Genomic DNA, 21,712 nt, shown 5'->3' on the forward strand with positions numbered 1-21,712 from the left:
CAACACAAATACAACTACATTAACAGTCCCACTACATCCACTGTATATATTGAATTTCATATCCAAACATTCAGAGATGTCAGTATTGTTTCTGAAAATTAGACACACATGCCAATGCCTCTCTCATCATCATCATAGGCTTGACAGAAGAGAGAGATAGAGAAAGACACATAAAGAGCACGGTTATTTTCTCAGTAGAGCTGGGTATAATTTTGGCAAATACTGGATGATTTATGCCCCTCTCCCTGAAGGCAACATTGATGTAATAGCTTCACGTCTGACATGGCACAGACGAGGCCTGTGCACACCAGTGTAAACAGAGCACAGTGACACATTCACCCTACATTAATTCACATGCAAAATATGGAATAAACAGTCACTTTTAATTATTATCATTAGCCGTGGAAGAAATGTTGTGAGAGGCGGGAGAGTGAGAACATACTACGGCTGTACTTTGTAAAGCTCTGTGTGACAGAAGTGGAGTGTGTGAAAGCCAAGGAAAACACAGGATGTCAGGGGTTGTAACAGTGTCACCGTTGAAGAGTGGAGCTTAGTGACAGTTCATTTAATTCTCACTTTTTAACCCAATTAAATACTGGCTGAGTTGGGAGTAATCACACATGCAAACACAGGGGTTGATAACTGTCTATGTTAAGGATTCATACTGCAGCATTAGCACAGAGAGGATTTAAAGAGGAGGAGGAATTTTTGCTTTTAGGTCTTAAGAACTTAAAGCAGAGATAAATTATGTGTCTAGTGATGTAAATATTAGTAACGTGTTTAAGTAGTTATTTTAGTAATACTAGCAGCATTGCTCGGGGGGTAGCAGTGTTGGTCTATGCATTAAAATCACTACATCTAATAACTATTAAAGGTATTGCCATGAGATTTTGTACATTTACACTAAACACACAGTGTACCTTTCCTATAATAAAACTACAAGGTTCACATTGGTGTTTTTTAAGTTAAATATCTCCACAACTATTGGTTGGATTGTCAAGATTGTCATGTTTGTTTCAGATGTTAATTTTCCCCTTCAGGATGAATTGTAATAAGGTTTTCGATTCCTTTCATCTAGTGCCACGGCCAGGTTGTTTCCATTTGTCTAATACTTAAATTTATGACAGGATACCAGTGAAATTAATGACATTTCCATCAGCCTCAGTTGTACTTTGTGTTTAGTGATAATTAGCAAATGTTAGTATGCTAACATGCTGAACTAATATGGTGAACATGGCAAACATTAAACCTGCTAGACATCAGCATGTTGGTATTGCCATTGTGAGCATGCTGACAATAGCAGGATGAACAAGATTAATATTCCCATTAGTTCAGCATGATGTTAGTTTGCAGGCACCAGTCAGTCACAGTAGGCAATCTGCAAAACAGCTAATTTTGAGACAAATAACAGGCACAGGTACAATAACCCAATATTGTCAAACCCTTGCCACAAAACAATCATTCAAGCTTGGCAAACATGTTGCTGTATCTGTGTGGCTTGGAGAACTCTCTGTCCAGACAACGTGCAACCTGCCACATTGTGTTTCAAAGACGAATCATAACTGAGGTTAAACCAACACTGACACTGTAGCAGAAATATGGGGAACAAAAGATGAGAGAAAAAGCAGATAGTCAGTGACAGAGAGGGCCAAGAGGATAGCCATCTATGTCTAATCAGCACCAGGTCTGTTTGAATTCTGGCTGCAGTCCAGAAGGGGAACACTTTCATTAACCCTGCACTCAATCCACCATGAAAACAAACACATTAGCCTGTCATGCTATGACTCACTGCCCTTTCACTTCAACCGCAAATGTTAGCACTGCAAAGTTTTTTCCTGTCCGCGATACCTCGCCCTTCCTCGCCTCTTGCTACCACCTTCTCGCTATCTCACATTCAACTTTTAACCTTCAGTTCTGGAAGCTGTGCGAGGAAGAGACTGACTGGCCTGAACAAAAATTAACAGAGAACCAGAATGAATTGATTTATCAGACACATATTTTCAGTTTTTCAGTCAATCTAATACAGAGTGAGTCATTTTGGATCAAAGTATCAAGTCCCAAAGAATCCTCTCAACACAAAATAGTGAGGCCAAATTGCCTCCTTATTACACTACATAAAAGAATTGACCAATCTGCCATTTAGATGTGCTTCCATTTATCAATAAGACCTCAATCTCAGTGTCTTGAACAAAACAACTGTAATATAATTGTTAGATATTTTAGGATCTATAGGATGTTTCCAGTTTTAATTTTGTCCTGGACATGAGGCCACGTTTAGGGGAGATCTTTCCCTTGGTTGCCTACGAGGTAGACCCTTCTCAAAGGCTAGCTGCTAAATCCTGTATTTTCCACCAAAGGCCTCAGTATTATTAAGCCTAAGTGCTATTAAGATTTTCTAACAGTGTGTGAAAACCCTTTTCTGTTTCTGAATTTGGAGGTCTGCATTAACATTTTTGTAACTTTCCAAAATCTGACAGCATCTGACAGTCTTGTAAACCTGATGCCGTGATTGGTCAGGTGTGCAAAACTTCTCTCTCAAATTATTTTTTTCATTCTTAACACATCTACTTGTTTTGTATGCATTAATTTGCATGAATGCCTTTGAGGAGAAACTGTCCAACAATGTGCAGCCTTATCCCGAATTTGACCATGTGAGATACTTTAACTACAATCATCTACCAAAGCGTTTGATTGATAGATTTTACTTGAGGGAGTACAATGCTTGGGTGGAAGCCCTGTGGAAGCCCTGTTTGAAAGAATATCAGACTCATAAAACCGAACAAGTCCCATACGCATGTGTAATCATTATTCTGTTGGATACTATGACCTTTTTTTAAACTCTAAAAACAACTAAACATGCTTTCATAATTGGTATTTCCATGATACAGTTACTCATCTTTTCCCAGCTTTAAAACAACCCCATGCACAGGTCCTAAGGGCTGATTTTAATTCAATGATTGTCTCAGTTACAGTCATACACAAACATCCAGTCTAATCTATTCAAAAATGTCATATCTTGGGACTAATAATTTACACAAAAGGATATAGGCCAACATTATTCTAGCATATTAATCTGAGAATATTAAACTAAGATTAAGAGGTCAGTATATTATCATAGAAAACATACATTTGTAATCACACGGTCTATGTGGTATCAGGCCTCTGTCTTACGTCACAGCAGCAACGGTTTCGTATGATTGAGAGCTGATAAATGAACATGTCAAATTTCTCATATATAAAAACATTGGCTGCATTTGCACAGATATACGTATGTGGTTATCTTTGGGTAAATATTGTAATATGGCCATTAATACCATGTGATCTGTACTTGTAGGTTTACCCACAGATTTGATAAGAGTTAGACCTTACACCCTAAGTTTGCAATAAAACAGACTTTCTATGCTGTTTCCCCATAACTACAGTATGCACAGTCTGTAATACTGTACGATGGTGGCAGCCAGCATACGTGCAGCATCTCAGCTCAGTTTAGCCTCACGCTATGTGTCCGACAACAAGTTTAACAGGGAACAGTATGAAAACAGTTGGTACTATGTGAATTGTCTCAGTGTTCTTGTATGAAGGATACTAAAGTTGGCCAATGCTGTAATTCTGGCAGAGGTATACCAATGCTGCACTGCCTTAAATGGGAAACAGAGACCCAGACCTGTGCTTTACTACAACATGGCTCTGATTAAGACCAGATTGGTCTGCCGTTGGTTGGTTCTGAGCCACAGCCAATTCCTACTCAGGGACATGACTGTTCACGCTGTACTGTGCAGCGCATGCATCCCCCAGCATGTTAATCTCTCCTCCGTCCGCTTGTATCTGCTTTAGTGGAGTTTGAGAGGAGCTACCATCATTGCCAAGTGGCTTAATAGGTAATTTTGTGGACTTTTTTTTAATCAGCATAAAGAAATGAAAATCAAAGAAGACACACTAATTTCATGCAGTGACATTTGAAAGTAGAAGTTTGCATTTTTTCACCATTCTGTTATCTTGAGATTGTGAGTTGTTTTCTCATGATAGTGGGTCAAGATAACAGGATAATTATTCTCTTACAAATAGTGTTATCTCAAGATAGTGTTATCTCAATATGATTGTATAATGTAATTTAAATCAGTCTTCCTCATTCAACAAGAAGACTTTCACATAGGAATGAATTTCGGTGATCCTACTTAGTTATAGTTTTAGCTACGATATCATTTTGACCCGAGGGATCATACCCAGGGTCAGCTCACCACTTAAGTCCAGACTGAAGTGTCTTTTGTGATCCTCTGACTTTTCATCTAGCACCATCTTAAAATCAAAATTTAAATATATCCAATTCTGTAAAACTAATGACAGCCATGCATCCCCTTTCTTTTTGTTCAGTGCTAATTAACACATGTTGGCATGACAACATGCTGAAATCAACAAACATTATACCTGCTAAACATCAGCATGTTAACATTGTCATTGCAAACATGTTAGCATGCTGATGTTAGCATTTAGCTCAGTGCTGCATAGTGTGGCTATAAACTCTTCTCTATATACCATTTTATAATGTCCATATCTCAAATTATAATTAGCATCTCTTAGAATATAATCTGCAGCTCATGAATTATTGGGTACCAGTGAAATAACAATATACACTCCCCGGCCACTTTATTGTTGCATTGGGTTGCGTTACTCTAATGCAACCCATTAAAACAGCTCTGCCATAAATTCTACTTTTACGAAGCTTATACATTTTCAGTTTTTGTTGACATTGTTAGAAAGGTGATAATTCTACTTAATGTTTATTATTGAGGTCGTAGCGGGTGGTGGAGATGTACTGAAGTGCATTATATTGAAAAGTGTCTATATTGAAAAGAGTCTTAATATTATGTCCTCTCAATTAACATCCTTGAGGGGGACAAAATATTACAAGTACTTTTCTATATATAATGCACTCCAGTACATCTCCACCACCCACTACGACCTCAATAATAAAAAAGAAAGAATTGTCATCTTTCTGTCAATGTCAACAGAAACCAAAAATGTAAAAGCTTTGTAAAAGTAGAATTCATGGCAGAGCAGTTGGATTGCATTAGATTGTACAGGTGTTTCTAATAAAGTGGCTCATGAATGTACAATATAGTTATATATGCAGTATAGTTGCAGTCTGATCAGTGTTGATTGATGACTGATTGAATGTTATATCCTGCAGAAACTCAAATCTGATGTCCTGATGGGATTAATAACGAGATTTGGATGTAATATTATCAGGTCAAATCATTTGATGTGTAAGGTTGCATCCTTGCATGCTAACATGATTAAAAATATCTTCTTATCTTGGGGTAACAATATTTATTATCCGGAGAAAACACAATTTGTTATCCTGAGATAACAATAAAACGATCTTGCGATAAGAGGATGAAAATGTCTGTCACCAGTCCGACTCTCAGCTTGATGTTTCAAAGTCAAAGTCAAAGTCAAAGTCGGTTTTATTATCAATGTCTTCACATGTTAAGGCATACAAAGGAATCAAGAAGACGTTTCTCACTATCCCACGGTGGAACAGATAAGACAGATGTTTCCTAACACTAAAGAGTAAACATTGAAGTGTACAACAGATAAGACATTTACTAATAATATAAAAATAAAAATAAAACATAGAATGGATAGGCAGTAAGATAAAAAATAAGATTTTGGAGTCTACTTATTTATATGTGGGAAGTAGCAGCATAAGTTTCTGTATAGTTAAGTTGTGGTAGTGCAAAAAGAACTCATTTAATAGCAGCAATTTCAGTCTGTGGGAGGGAGGGTGGGGGGTTCAGCTTTCTGACAGCCTGGAGGATATGGCTGGAGGGAGTGAGGGGAGAGAGTTTAGGTTTCTCACATTTTTGGTTTATAGATTATTCAACAGCTCATTATTTATATAGCACCAAAATCACAACAAAAGTCATCTCATGGCACAAATCCTGATGAACAGACTCTACTTTTTAATCTTTTTTCCATCATTATGAGTTTTTGTGTTACCATTTTGTTTCTATGTTTACCTTGTAGTTGTTTGCCAATTTATTTCTTGACTTGAAGCATTTCATTTTCTTGTCTTCCCTTCCTCTCTTCTTTCAGTGCTTCAAGGTTTTGCCTCAGTGTTTATGAAATGTCTCTCTGCTGCCATCTAGTGGCAAAAGGAAAAAGTGCAAACACATTCTACAAATAAAACTAATAATCTAGTTAATTTGCTTGTATTTCTATGTCAACATATTACAATTATATCACGAGTTATATGTGCATTAAGATACCATACATTTGATCAAAAACCTTTGATTCAATCCAAAACCAGCTCCGCGCAGTTTGTCCCTTACCACTAGCCGTATTCTACGTCATCATAACAAGCCGACCAGTGCAGCATGGAGCACCTCTCCTCCAGATGAAGGATTTTTGACCTTCTATAATTATTTCTTTCCAGTAGTTTCGGTGAGTTGATTTTTCCACACCTTACCAACAGTGTTCATGTTTATAGATGAGGGTTAAAGTCGATGTTATTGATCATTTCTGCTCATGAACGAGTGCGACTGTGATGTTAGTTTGATGCTAATGTTAGCAGCAGCATTGCTAACTGTTGACCCTATATGAATATTATATTATATCATAAGCATTATAAACATATTATAAACATAACAATACTTAAGTTATATAAATTACTTGCCTTGTGGGTTGTAAAAAATAAAGAAGTTGTGCAAAATATGCGCAGAATGAATGGTTCTGGTAGACTTAGCTATAGTTGTATATGTGACTGTTATATAGGTGAAGGAGTAAATACTACTTAAATTAATAATAATACATTTCAATTCTAACGCATTTTACATTTGAAGCACATATCTAAGTGCTACAACGTAAAAGCTTCAATTTAAAAGAAGAAAAAACTTCAATAAAACAAAAAAAGAGCATTAAAAGCAGCAATCAGCAAGGTTTAATTACAAGTCAAAGGTTCTGCTAAAAAGAAATGTTTGAAGTCCTATCTATACATTTTAACACATTTAAGGAGTTTTTAAGCTGTTGATTATGTATCAGGTAGATAGATAGATAGATAGATAGATAGATAGATAGATAGATAGATAGATAGATAGATAGATGTAAACTTTATTGATCCCCTTGGGGAAATTTAGGGTCCAGCAGCTTAATACACAAAGACATCAAAGAAAAATATACTAAAACATTAAATACTAAATACTAAAATAAGAACAAGGTCTGAGGATGAGGCTGTGTGATAAAGTGCAGAAATAAAATAAAATAAAACTAAAACTAAAAATATAGTGCAATATACAATTTAAAGTGAATTTAGTGAATTTAGTCCAGGCTGTGGCTGTGAGGGTCCTTTTATTGCCAGATTATGAAGTTGTACGGCCCTGGGGACAAATGAATTACTCAGTCTGTCATTTTGCATGACAGTGAGCGTAGTCTCCAGCTGATCTTGCTCTTCATGCTCTTCTGCTGGATGATGGTGTTGTGAGGTGGATGACCTTCATTGTCAGGTGATGGGTGGCATGGAGCAGATGTTATTTTAATTTTTTTTTTTTTAATCTTTGGTACCACAGGGTTGAATAAAGCTCTTCAAGATGTCGGCAAAGCATGTATCAATTCATGCCAAATGGATCATCGGTAAAGTCATCGGCACCAAGATGTTCAAGACTGCTAAAGTGAGAGTCACGAGGCTGGTGCTGGACCCATACCTGCTTAAGGTGAGCCTTTAACAGAGTGTGTTCACTGCTAGATGAACATGAAGAATAGGTGACATGGAGGGGAAAAAACACGTGATTAGGGCTCAAAATGTTTGATGCTGCTGCTAATACAATATCAGGTCAGATATATAATCAGTGCCTCGGTGTAAAGAAGTTTGTGTTGTTTTCTTTTTCATTTAATGAGATATGCCAGACATCTCAGTGCATACGGGTCAATGACGTATAAGGATTTACAACAACTCAATTTTAGAATAATAAAAACAAGCATATCTAATGCAGTAGTTCAAACATTCAGAATGTTGTGTACCTGAAGATCCATATTATAAATTTGAAAGTGATTTTAGTGGGTTTTTCAAGATTAATTGGCACTGGCCTTAAAAAAAGTCATGTGGTGCGACCATGATTCATCTTGAAATAAATTAATTTACTTAACACGCTTCACATCTTTTTTTTTTTTTTTACAAGTTTTCAGTAATATAAAGTGGTTGGAAACAAAGTATTTGCATTTTTTTTTAATTTTTTGTAAATGATGATCTTTTATTTATATAAAGATATTTCAAGATGAATCATGGTTACACCACGTGACTTTTTTTAAGGCCAGTGCCAATTAATCTTGAAAAACCCACTAAAATCACTTTCACATTGTAATATGGATCTTCAGGTACACAACATTCTGAATGTTTGAACTACTGCATTAGATATGCTTGTTTTTATTATTCTACAATTGAGTTGTTGTAAATCCTTATACGTCATTGACCCATAAATGTTTTATTGAATCTTAACACAAGCAGCTGCACAAGAACTTTGCCAGAAATTATAAAACTGTTACTTTATCAGCTGAATTATTTTTGTCATTTATTAATTAAAATACCAAAGATTTGTTAACAGTTGATTTCTTTCTCTTTCTTGTAAACTCACTCTGACTAGTACATGATCAACTTCATCGTATAGAACTAAATGTTATTAATATTCAAGCTTTGTTCTGAAACCTTCGATTCCTTTCTTTATAGTTATTATGAATTTAATGATGTTTCATGGTAGAAAATGTATTTTCTCCCCCACAGTTCTACAACAAGAGGAAGACCTACTTCGCCCATGATGCTTTGCGACAGTGCACTGTGGGAGACGTCGTCCTTCTCAAGGCTCTTCCTGAGCCGAGGTCCAAACACGTGAAGCATGAACTGGTTGAGATAGTGTATAAAGTCGGCCGGGTAGTCGACCCTCTGACGGGAAAGAGAGTTGCAGGAACTGAGTTTGTGGAGACTCTGCCCGACCTTCCACACAGCGCGGAGGAGACGACGTTATTAGAAAAACTGCAGGAGCTGAACATCGGTGCCGCCGCCAGTGCAGCTGATTCCTCACATGCAGAGAAACCAACTTCATGTTAAAAAAAAACTGTCCTGTTATGTTTAAATGTCACTCTGTAATCACATGTTTCTATTGTAGAATAATATACAGTGTATCACCTAATGTGGAGAGCCTAAATACATCTTTTTTTTGCTACGTGTAAGTTTTATTTCAAGTCACAATTATTGGGATTTACAATAAAAATGACTGATTACACATCACGGTCTCATTCACAAACATGCAGGCATGTTGCCCAAATCTGTTCACTGTCAGATAAGATCTATGTTTTGAAAAGACAGTCATATTTATTTATTATGGCATATTAAAGTTTATAGAGGTGCATATGCAAAAGCTGTTTTAATTAATATTCTTAATTGCATTATTATTTAAATTATAATTATTAATTTACTGACTGTAAACAGGATTGGATTTGCCATTTAAATTGTCCTTTCATTGGACAAAGTGCACTAAAGGAGAATTATTTGGGTTATTTATGTTTAGGCTGGTGTAAGTTATAATTAGAACAAATAAAGTTAAGTAGAGGTTAATAGATCTACGTGTTAGTCATTGGCATCGTTCAAAGCCTAAAAACAAGAAATCCCATTAAAGAGAATCAGGAGTGTTGTTAACTCTTTATCAGAAAGTTATGCAATGGTTCCTCATCCCTCTGCACATTATCCTGCTGGGTTTGGGTTAGTTGTTCCGATACTCGGAGCCAACGTGGGGTTGACGTGTGTGTGTAGGTGAGGACTGCAGCTGCAGCCTGAGTCCACAACAACCTCCAGCAGCTGTCAGCAGCAAACATGGCGACCCGAGTCCTTCACAGAGTCAGCAGCGGCCTCAGAGACACGAGACATGGGCTTCACGCGACCGGACAGGCCATGGTGGTTGCAAGGTAAGAGGTTTAACACAAGACATGGGTCGGTGTGAATGCAGAAATGCAACTTAAAACGCGTGTTGCTGTAAAGTTAAACACCAATGACACAAGTCCGGTGTTTTTAGGTGGCTAAGCTAACGTACGTACGCTGCTTACGTTCAGGCTCGTGCAGCGTAGCAGTATTAGCTCTAAAGTTGCTAAGTCTCAGCTAATGCTAATTATAGTCCTTCCAAAATTACAAACTTGTGAAGCAACTTGTGTAAGAACTTTTCCTACTCTACTTGGTGTCTGTGTGCTCAGAGAAATAGCTGTCACGTGCAGACATAATGCAACATTAAAGCAGACTTTTATGTCAGTTCACTGATTATATTAACTGAATTCAACTTCAAGGTCAAAATGCATTGAACTGCTGCAAAGCACTGATTGTTTTTTTATGAGTGGATGATAATTAAAACTGCAGGTGTGTGTGTCTCAGACCAAGCTGTGATTAGGAAATGTTCACCACTGAAATGCTGTGACTTGTATGAAAGTATAGCTCTGCATGCACAGTTTAAAGTTTGTGTTTGCAGCAGCTGGCAAAATGTCAAAGAAGTGAATTCTGATGAAGAGCAGTAACCTTTGCATGGAGGCACTTTGAAATGAAGCTTATCGTCATGTTCTGTTTCACAAAACTAAATACAGCTTAGGACTCCATGTAGACTAATCCTCTGGTTATGTGCAGCTTATAGCCTTCTCTGTTGCTTGTTTCTCAAGTGGAGTTTTTCTCTAAATGAATGAGTTGGATGTGCTTATAAAGATTCATTCAAAGTTCTTAGTTTCTGCAGCCATGACCGACTTTTACTGAGGTCCGTACACTGACCTCAGTCTCTAATAAGTGCCATGTCGTTTTATTTATGGGTCAATGACGTATAAGGATTTACAACAACTCAATGTTAGAATAATAAAAACAAGCATATCTAATGCAGTAGTTCAAACATTCAGAATATTGTGTACCTGAAGATCCATATTATAAATTTGAAAGTGATTTTAGTGGGTTTTTCAAGATTAATTGGCACTGGCCTTAAAAAAAGTCATGTGGTGCGACCATGATTCATCTTGAAATATCTTATATAAATAAAAGATCATCATTTACAAAAATTAAAAAAAAAAAATGCAAATACTTTGTTTCCAAACACTTTATATTACTGAAAACTTGTAAAAAAAAAAAATAAATAAATAAATAAAAAGATGTGAAGCGTGTTAAGTAAATTAATTTATTTCAAGATGAATCATGGTCGCACCACATGACTTTTTTTAAGGCCAGTGCCAATTAATCTTGATAAACCCACTAAAATCACTTTAAAATGTATAATATGGATCTTCAGGTACACAACATTCTGAATGTTTGAACTACTGCATTAGATATGCTTGTTTTTATTATTCTAAAATTGAGTTGTTGTAAATCCTTATACGTCATTGACCCATATATGGCACATAACATCACAAGTAAATTATATGCATAAAATCTATAAGATAAGATATTCCTTTATTAGTCATACAGTGGGGAAATGTAAATATTATTATCATTATTATTATTATTATTACTACTATAGGCAGTATACTGTATGTACTTAAATATGGCCAGATTGAAATCCAGTGATCATATATTGGTTGACACATAGCAAAAGCAAACACTTAAAATCAAAGAAAACTGTCAGTAAAAGACCTCCGACCTGATCTTGAGAAAATTAAAATCTTCTTTTCCACTCAGACACAGTTGTGACAGATCTCAGGTCATCAGAGCGACATCATATTTCATCGTAGCCAATGAGCAGCTCAGAAATGACCCAAACCATTAAGTGCTTTAAATTAAAGGCCATAAGCAGCAGAATGACAGGAGAGCACAGGCAATGTAATTATATACTGCAGTTGTTAGTATTTTATGAAATATTAATTGTATTAAATGTGTTTTTTTCACCACAGGAGCCTTTCTGCTACCAGAGAAGACAGCTGGTTCAAGTCTCTCTTTGTTAGAAAGGTCGACCCCAGAAAAGACGCTCACTCTCATCTGCTCGCTAAAAAGGAAGACAGCAATCTGTACAAAATACAGTGTATGTTTTTATGTATAAATGACTTTGGTGCTGCATTGAACACGTTTATCTTGACTGTGTGTGTCTTAGAATAGATTAAAAATGTAATGTTTCTTTTATTATTCACTACATTTTGTTTTGTTTTCATGCAGTTCACAGTGTGAAGCCTGAGTGCCTTGATGCCTACAATGAACTTAAGTAAGACGTTTCTGTTCCATAATCGACTTCTTTCAGGCTCTGGTTCAGTAAACAGTGCAGATATTTTGAGCTTTTAGAAGTTTGAAGTTTGAAGTTTTTTATTTTGCACAATAAAAAGACAAAAAGAAAAAAAAGATAAAGAAATAGCAACAAAAGAAAGAAAGGTGGCGGCAAGAAACCCAAAAGTGCCTCTACCTTTATTAAAATTCACAAGTTAGATTAAAAACGATTATTTACACGTCTTCATTTTCTTTATAAAGGAATATCTTATTTATATTATTTAATCTTATCTTAGTGCGGGCATCTTGCACTCCATCCACGAGGACCCTGAATACCCGTGTGAGCTGGTGGGCACCTGGAACACGTGGTACGGAGAGCAGGATCAGGCAGGTAAGCTGTCTTTAATGTTTTATTAGTTAGTCACCTCACACATGATGCATTTGATTTATTAACTGTGCACTTTACTCAATGACTCTAAATGAAACATAAACATCTGTAAAAGGACCATACTGAGATTTGTACTTGTGCTCAATCAATCAATCTCAATCAATCTTTATTTGTATAGCGCCAAATCACAACAAAGTCATCTCAAGGCACTTTACACATAGAGCAGGTTCTAAACCAAACTCTTCAGGTTTTCATTTTAAAGAGACCCAACATTCCCACATGAGCAGCACTTAGCGACAATGGCAAGAAAAAAACTCCCTTTTAACAGGAAGAAACCTCAGAACCAGAACCAGGCTGCTGGTTTTATATGTTTGATATTAACATGGGATGGGTGATGAGCATAATGTCTGTCATTTATTTTATGTAACATCTTAAATATTCTTAATTTTGTATGGGTTTAATATGACTTATATGTCTTTTATATATTATATATTATTATATTGTATTTTCAAGACAGTCAGACACGCCTTAAATTAATATATTACAGTGTGATTTATATTGTGACCAAGATTTTATTAGATCCTTCTTGCACAGTGTGGCACAAAATAAATCATAATTGTTACAAAGTGTAAAAGCGCTTTAACTCTTTTTAACTCACTTAAGAAAATATTAATTAATAAAAAAGTCTTGCAGGCAATGTATTCATGCTTAAAGGATCAATCGGACATTAATTGATAACTTCTTAAATGTGAGGATGTGTTGCTTTAATCTATCCTGTGTCATTATAAATGTGATATTTTTTGTCAGTTGGACCAAACAAATGTTTTAGAGATGAATCCCTGGGCTGGGATATCATCATGAGCATTTTCTGACATTTGATAAACTATAAGATGAATCCGTTGATTGAATATTATTTGATAGCATAAATTAGTTGAATAATAAATATATATTATAAATATAATAATACCAAATAAGTTAGCAGCCCTACAAGATACTGTAGTTCAGTCGAGCTTTCCAATATTATTTTACCTACTGAATCATGGCAAATATTAAGATAGTTATATTGTACTATACTTCGATTACACTGTTTTGAAAGTGCAGAGAGAGAGAAAACAGTTATGACATGCAACAAATGATTTGAACTGAACTGCAGATGTTGTGGTTTTTCTGGGTCACGTCTACCAAAATAATTATACTAATCTTTTTTTAAGTTTTAAAGTTGGAGCGTATAAAAATACCTTCAGGTCTCAGTTAATTTAAAAATGTCTCATTATATCATTGACCATCGAAGGATACCCCTCCTCCCTAAATCGAGGCATTTTGCCGACATTTCTTTAGGATATTGCTGCTCTCCTGCCCAGTCACACCCACTGGCTCTGTGACAGCTCTTATATGTTAGTTAATTATAGCTGTGACTGTATTACATGTATTTTCCTGGCTGCGGTCCATTCTGTCCTTGTGGTGACATTTGTCATTCCTTGCTTGTAATCTGCCTCTAAGGTTACTGTGCAGCGATGTTGACAAACCTCAGTTAAGCTGCAAGTTTATTCCAATAAGTTTTTTAATCTCGATCATTGGATTCATGATAATTTTTTTATGAATTGAAGTGTGGTTTCTGGTATCGATCAGGTTCAACTGATACTAAAGACCTTTTAACGCTGCGCAAACTTCGGCTGTCTGAGGCGAAAGTTGACAATCATGAGAGAAATGTGGCGAAATCTTTGGTCGTCGGACTTGTCCACTGACGGCTGATTTGAAGCTTTGGTGACTAAAGACCACCTGAGTCATAATTCAAATCCACATTTTAACGTGTGCATGTTCAAAACATAAGAGGCATGCAGATCAGATGATGCCAGATGATGTCTCTGCTCACATATACTTTAAATACGATTCTCTACGATTCATCACATATTCATGAGACAGTCAGACACGCCTTAAATTGATATTGTACAGTGTGATTCATATTGTGACCAAGATTTTATTAGATCCTTCTTGCACAGTGTGGCACAAAATAAAGTCTTAAAGCGCTTTAACTCTTTTTTAACTCACTTCCATTTCACCAAATTGCAGCATTTTCAGGTAGAATCTGAAGTGTGTGATATCTCCTTTAGTGTTTTTTCTCATTGAAATTGACTTAAAGATTCATGGTTGATGCATGTCAAGATTCAAGATTAAAGAACTTTATTTGTGCTTGCACACATAGGAATTTTTGTGCGGTTTGTTCAGAGAGTCGAGACAAAATTTAAAAAGACACACAAGAAAGACACATTCATAAAACACATACACATACTGTAGACATAAAAAAAAGTGCATAAAAACCCTGCGTAAAGGGAAAGTTAGAGCATTGTTGTAAGTTAAGGTATATTGCACAGGCCCAAAAGACAATATAATATAATAAAATAAATATGGTATGATATAATATGAGGTAGTATTAAGTATTAAAACCTTAAATTAAACCGATATATATGAGAGAGCGGCATTATCTTTGGCTCTTCTGCTCCTTCTATTCTAGTTCACCTGTGGAGATATCGGGGAGGATACCCTGCTCTCACCGAAGTCATGAACAAACTCAGGCTGAATAAGGTAACGGGTGCACGGAGTAGTTGACCTTAAAGCAGTGCAACCCCCTCAAAATAACATCCACAGACCATTTTCCACCTGTGTGTGTTTGACTTTATTTATCTTGTGATTGTTTTTGTGTCTTTGGTGGATTTCTAATTTTAGGTACAATTATCTATAAAGCCTTTTTTTTTTTTTGCTTTTTATCAAATCTGGTTCATCAATGCCTTTAGTCCACTGTGTGTTCATGTGGAGTGTAATTTAATTTTAAAGATTATTTTCACCTGATTTTCATTTTCACCTTCTCAGTTTTACCGTGTATTGTTGGAATGATGGATTTTATTTATAGATGGCAAATTAATTTATTTTTATTTGTCGTTTCTACTCTGATTTGGATTCTTTAAACTTGACTCTATTGTGAAAAACGATCATCAAACACAGACATGTACATACAGTATTCTGTCTATGGGTCAATGACGTATAAGGATTTTCAACAACTCAATTGTAGAATAATAAAAACAAGCATATCTAATGCAGTAGTTCAAACATTCAGACTGTTGTGTACCTGAAAATCCATATTATACATTTGAAAGTGATTTTAGTGGGTTTTTCAAGATTAATTGGCACTGGCCTTAAAAAAAGTCATGTGGTGCGACCATGATTCATCTTGAATCTTAATTTACTTAACACGCTTCACATCTTTTTTCAGTAATATAAAGTGATTGGAAACATGGCCGTAGCTACCATTGAGGACACCGAGGTCATGTCATCGGTATTTTTTTCTTGAAGTTTCGTTTGATTGTGAAGTGAAAATAGCCGACGAGACAATTATCCTTGCATCAACAGACCGTCATGTGACACGTACTTGAAGATTCCGCTGCCATGTCAAAACGAAAGTATCCGGCTATAGCCAGCGGTGGAGTGAGGCCTTGAAATCGCCAGAAATATGTTTATGTCTACATTTGTGAATTTGACTTGACCTGATTTTGCAAACTGTTCATTCATTGGATGATGAGCCCTTTTCTCCATTTCCCAGCAGGCCGTGCTCCATTCCACATTTTAAGAACAAACAAAGAAAATAATATATTGCAGTTATAATTTTTAAATATACAACCATGGAAGTTGTAGAATACTGAAATAGGAGTTGATTTAAGTTGCAAAATTGGAAATGATGAGAAAGAACTGGACCACAAAAATGACCATGATTGAGAAATGCACAGCAAGAAAGCGTTATAAATACATCATGGATTAAACTGAACAGTCATATAAATTGTGGTCTTATTTTTGACCTCGGTATTTCAAAATTCCTGGCTACGGCCTTGATTGGAAACAAAGTATTTTTATTTTATTTTTGTAAATGATGATATTTTTATTCAAATAAGATATTTCAAGATGAATCATGGTCGCACCACATGACTTTTTTTAAGGCCAGTGCCAATTAATCTTGAAAAACCCACTAAAATCACTTAATTTATCATTTATAATATGGATTTTCAGGTACACAACATTCTGAATGTTTGAACTACTGCATTAGATATGCTTGTTTTTATTATTCTAAAATTGAGTTGTTGAAAATCCTCATACGTCATTGACCCATATACTGAACACATTAAAACATACAAGCAGTGATTTGACTGGACGCCAAACCTCCCAAAGCACATTTTTATAGAAAGATTTCTATTCTGCATTAACACTCATCATCGTACCTTGTGATACAAAGAGGTGATTTGTCTCTCCAGGTGATGATAATATAATAAACCTACAGTATGTACTTTAACCAGTATGGCTAAATGACTTTATTGTGTGGAGTTTGTGGTCTGAGGCAGATTTACTGAGTAACTGCTTCCTGTTGTTTGTCGTTTCTTTAGACGTTTATGGACTACAGACACGAGAGAGGGAAGATGCTGCTGTCTCGTAGGAACCAGCTGCTGCTGGAGTTCAGTTTCTGGAATGAACCCGTCCCTCGTCCAGGACCCAACATCTACGAGCTCCGATCATACCAACTCAGGGTAAAAAATCAAATAAATCAAATCATTATTTTATGCTGCAATCTTATATTTAATGCTCTATTCTAGTATTTTATTTCTCTCTCTTTCCATGTTTCTGTACTTTGTTTTTATTATTAGTGTGAGAGAGAGAGAGAGAGAGAGAGAGAGGAGAGAAGAGAGAGAGAGAGAGAGAGAGAAGAGAGAGAGAAGAAGAGAAGAGAGAGAGAGAGAGAGAGAGAGAGAGGAGAGAGAGAGAGAGAGAGAGAGAGAGAGAGAGAGAGAGAGAGAGAGAGAGAGAGATACATTTTTTGTTGCTGTTGTAGTGAACAGTCTCCTCTTTGCATCTTTATTTCAGCCAGGAACGATGATCGAGTGGGGAAACTACTGGTAAGGCTTCATTTGATTATTTCCTCTCTTATACTTTTGTATCAGAAAGTCATCACACTGATTCATTTACATTTGTATTTTAAGAAGCTTCATAAAACTCTCTTGCAGTTTTGTCATCATGAGAGAGCTAACGTTATTTTACCATTTTTTTAATCCCTCACTACTATTTTATTGGTTTTACAGATTGTAGCTGATGAAATTGAGTCAACGGTACTTTTTGGCTACACAATCTATGCATGACTCCTCAGCATGATATGATATATGAGATATTGCACATAATTCATAAAATCTGGAGAATAATTGGCCTATTTTTATTTAATATATTGTAATAATAATATTTCATTTAATTTTCATCTAACCCTAATTGAATTTGATTGGGACATTTGCCTGATGAAAAATGTTTTAAATTAAACATGACCGAGAGGATTAAAACATTTTTTAGGTTGTAACAGAAAAATGTTATGTTTGATTTGAAAGAAATGACTTGGGATGATGCTTGATGGGATTTTCTTTTTAACTTTAAAGTTGATAAATCTTTTAACTGGTGCAGCTTTCAAACAACCAACTGTCTGTCTTGTCATGTGACGAACTCTGGTGCTCTGCAGGGCGCGCGCTATTGAGAATCCGCCAGCAGAACCACGAGGCGGTGGGAGGCTTTTTCTCACAGATTGGGAGTCTGTACACGGTTCATCACCTATGGGGTGAGGACTGTACCCAAGTTTAATAAACTTTGCAGCATCATGATATTAAAATTAAATCCCTGAATATTGCAAACATTTGCTAATTCATGACTTTGTTTCTAAATAATTACACAGATGTGTTTTAATGGATTTTAAAGTTTACTGCGTGCATCTTTGATGTCCTGTAGACATTATTACCCCTTTTCCACCGAGCTGGAGCCGGTGCTGGTTCGGAGCTGGTGCTAGAGCCAGTGCTCAGTTGGTGCTAACCTGAGCACCTCTTACGAACCTGTTGCTTTTCCACCGGCAAGGAGCCACGCGATTACGTCACTGTATAACGTAGCCAGCAGCGCGCCTTTGAAGCACTTCCATGATTCACCAGTGAGAGGCAGCAACATTGCCGCAAGGCATCTAGCCTGCCGGAAACGAAGAAGAAGCAGAAGAGAAGAAGAAGACAACTTTGGCAAAAAATGATAAGAAATAATGCTTTTAATCACCAAATGTTTAACCCTCTGTAAATGACAGTTAGCCACGCTAGTCAGCTAATAAACGTTAGCCCCGCTATCCAGCTAATAAACGTTAGCCCCGCCCCCAGCCCACTGACGTAATTGGTTCTTGCTTTAGACCCAGCAAAGAGTTGGTGCTCGCTCTGGCTCCGAACCAGCACCGGCTCCAGCTCGGTGGAAAAGGGGTATATATCAACCACACACTTTTTAGTTTATATGGACGAGATCTGTATAACTTAAAGCAGAAGTTTTCAGTATTCATTACTATACTGGAGATGATTTTGATAAAAAACTGTACATGTCCATTGAAAGTGATCTGTTACTTTTTTTCTTTCAGCTTACAAAGATCTTCAGTCCAGAGATTGAAACCAGAAATGCAGCCTGGCAGCGTGATGGCTGGGATAAGGTCGTTTATTACACAGGTTAGTGAGCCGGCTTTTTATCACTCTTCTCTTTCCTTTTCTGACAGCACTGGGTGATATGAGCAAATACTAGAGATATTATATATTAGAGAAATCGGAACTGTCTTATGGCGCTTATCCACTACACAGTTCCAGCACGACTCGACTCGCCTAGCCTCGGTACAGTTCCAGAACAGACCTTTTCCATTACAAAGTACCTACTCAACGTGGGCGGGGTCGTCACTAGCACGGCTCCGCAAAACTGCCGTGACTTTTTTTTTTTTATACGCGACACAAACACATAAACAATGGAGGACATTGAGGCAGTGGTGTACTTGCTGCTGTATGAGGCTTTCTGTCACACACAAAGCAAGAAAATTTGAGCCGTATGGTTGTAACGCTGCTGCCGGTATTAAAAATGCCGGTTTGATTCTTGTGTGGGACGGCTCATGACTCTTCCAGCTGTCAACTCTTCTGACCAATCAGTGGCCAGCAATGTGTCGACGTCACATTTTAGTACTGGCTTGGCTCGCTTGGAATCTCACCAGAGCAGGTACTAAAAAAGCACCAGGTACCGGGTACTATCCCTAGTGGAATCGCAAAAAGAACCGAGGCGAGTCGAGGCGAGTCGTGCTGGAACTGTGTAGTGGAAAAGCGCCATTAGTACGACAGGCCTCTGACTTCTCGTGTGCATGAACACAAACTACATGACACACAGGTATCTGATGCCGAGGTGTTAATTTTTCCTCCTCATCCCGCAGTCCCTCTTATTCAGCACATGGATTCTAGGATAATGATTCCCATGAAGGACTCGCCCTTGAAGTAACCACCAACACTGGAGGAAAGCTCTCAACAGCCGTCACAACAGCCATCACACTGATCTGCAGAGAGTGTAACCAACTGTCGGGAGTGTGCACTGCCAGGGATTTCAGCAACACGTTGTTTCAGTTTGTGTTTGCTTTCTTCTTTATTTCTTCACTTCACTGTCCTTTTTCTGTGTGAGCCTAGAATGTCTTATTTCAGATGATGAGGTCAAAATGATGATCTGTTACAGCAGTTACTGTTTTACTTGATCCATAAATGAGCTGCGTAGGCAAAAAATCTAATTTGACGCACTCCTCCTCCTCTCTTCACTGTTTCATTTCAAGAGTTTTAGAGGTTTGTCTGTTTAAAAAAAAAAATTATGATTAAAAACTACTTTAACCAGTGCTTGAGTTGAGACGTCAGGAGAGGATGTGAATCATGTTTGCAGAGGTCCCGGGGGGGTGGGGGGGGGGGTGGGGGGGGGGGGGGTGGGGGGGGGGGAGAGAGAATGTGTTGCAATAGAGAGAAAATGACTCATGAGCCCTGTTGCACTCCAGTATCTCAACTGAAACACTGAACCCAGGGCTTAAATAAGGACCTATGTCTCTGATCAATATCGATTGGATAAGCTGCTTCTTCAAAAAAAAAAAATTAAATGTTTCAGGTGATGGTCAGTTTTATAAAAGAGGAGCATGCTGTTACAAATCAAAGACTTTATAATACACCATAATCCTAATTATCAGAGGTGAAGGCCGCTGCTGTAGCACCACAGTCCAAACTTCACCAGATTTCCACTCCACACCAGAACAAGAGATTTTATGTTTACACGGCTTCGATCCAACAAGCCGACTTTAGTGTGTAACTGTTTTTAAAAAATCAGTCAGATTGGATAAAAATATTCATACCGACGGTTACGAAGAGGTACAAAGCCGGACGTTAGATTATGATTTAGTCTTGTCACTCCCACCGGGATACATGATCACAGTTATTGGGGTAAAATTGTGATTAATCCCTTGTTGGAGTCATTTCCTCTGTTCATGTCTCCTCTGATAAACTGACCACGTCTCCAGTATCTTCTCTAACTTTGACATTGTGAGGGGACGAGATGATTAATTAATGACTAGAAATTATTTTTTTGATTTCAGCAGAACTAATCAGTATCTACAAACTGCTGTACACTGGCTGGTTTTGGTCTATCTCTATGTCAAGTAATTAATGCCAACTGGGGGATTGTGTGCTGTAACTGAGATGAATGTTTTATTTTTAAATGGTCAGATTAGAAGTTGTATACATAGTGGGCTTACTGACCAAAACCAGAGATATATGGTCAATCATGTAGCTGTGATGAGGTGAGATATTCTGACTGTTTTTGTGTTAATAAACAAGTGGCGAGGAGAGAAGTGATATCTCATCGTGTTAAATGTGAAATGCAGTGCTTTAATAAGATTAGCTGTACATATTGAATTAAACTTCTGATGAAAAAATGGAAAAACAAGTCTTGGACTAATTTTTTATGTAATCATGTATTGTTTTGAAACTATAATAGAGTCAGTGTTTGACTGAGATGACCTCTCAGAAAAAAGACAATTATATAGTATTTTCTCTACACTGAATATGACACCTGTATGTGATCTCATTCAGATTTGCCTCAGTGAGATTAGACATGTCCATTTCATCCCAAATGTGTTGGATGTGGTTGATGTGAGAAAGTTCTTCCACTCTAAACTGGGAAACTATTTTTTTATATCCTTGCACTGTGCACAGGGTCGTTGTCATGTTCAAACAGTACAGAGCGTTCCC

General features: G+C 36.9%; 2 protein-coding genes across 2 annotated transcripts; both read left to right on the forward strand.

Annotated features, from left to right (window-relative positions):
- Nucleotides 1-6,354: 6,354 nt before the first annotated feature.
- mrps17 (mitochondrial ribosomal protein S17) lies at nt 6,355-9,272 on the forward strand. The gene is made up of 3 exons (XM_062433928.1): nt 6,355-6,444; nt 7,566-7,709; nt 8,774-9,272. The coding sequence occupies exons 2-3, from the start codon at nt 7,587-7,589 to the stop codon at nt 9,095-9,097; spliced, it is 447 nt and encodes a 148-aa protein (XP_062289912.1). The 5' UTR covers nt 6,355-6,444; nt 7,566-7,586; the 3' UTR covers nt 9,098-9,272.
- Nucleotides 9,273-9,848: 576 nt separating this feature from the next.
- On the forward strand, nt 9,849-20,214 carry LOC133994590 (protein NipSnap homolog 2-like). The gene is given in 12 exon segments (XM_062433917.1): nt 9,849-9,951; nt 11,896-12,023; nt 12,155-12,200; nt 12,496-12,590; nt 15,100-15,170; nt 17,015-17,155; nt 17,490-17,521; nt 18,127-18,139; nt 18,141-18,222; nt 19,045-19,070; nt 19,072-19,129; nt 19,870-20,214. Coding segments are annotated over 12 exon segments (849 nt in total). The 5' UTR covers nt 9,849-9,859; the 3' UTR covers nt 19,935-20,214.
- Nucleotides 20,215-21,712: the final 1,498 nt, after the last annotated feature.

The sequence above is a fragment of the Scomber scombrus genome, chromosome 14 (assembly GCF_963691925.1).
Source record: "Scomber scombrus chromosome 14, fScoSco1.1, whole genome shotgun sequence".
In the NCBI taxonomy this organism is placed as follows: Eukaryota; Metazoa; Chordata; class Actinopteri; order Scombriformes; family Scombridae; genus Scomber; species Scomber scombrus.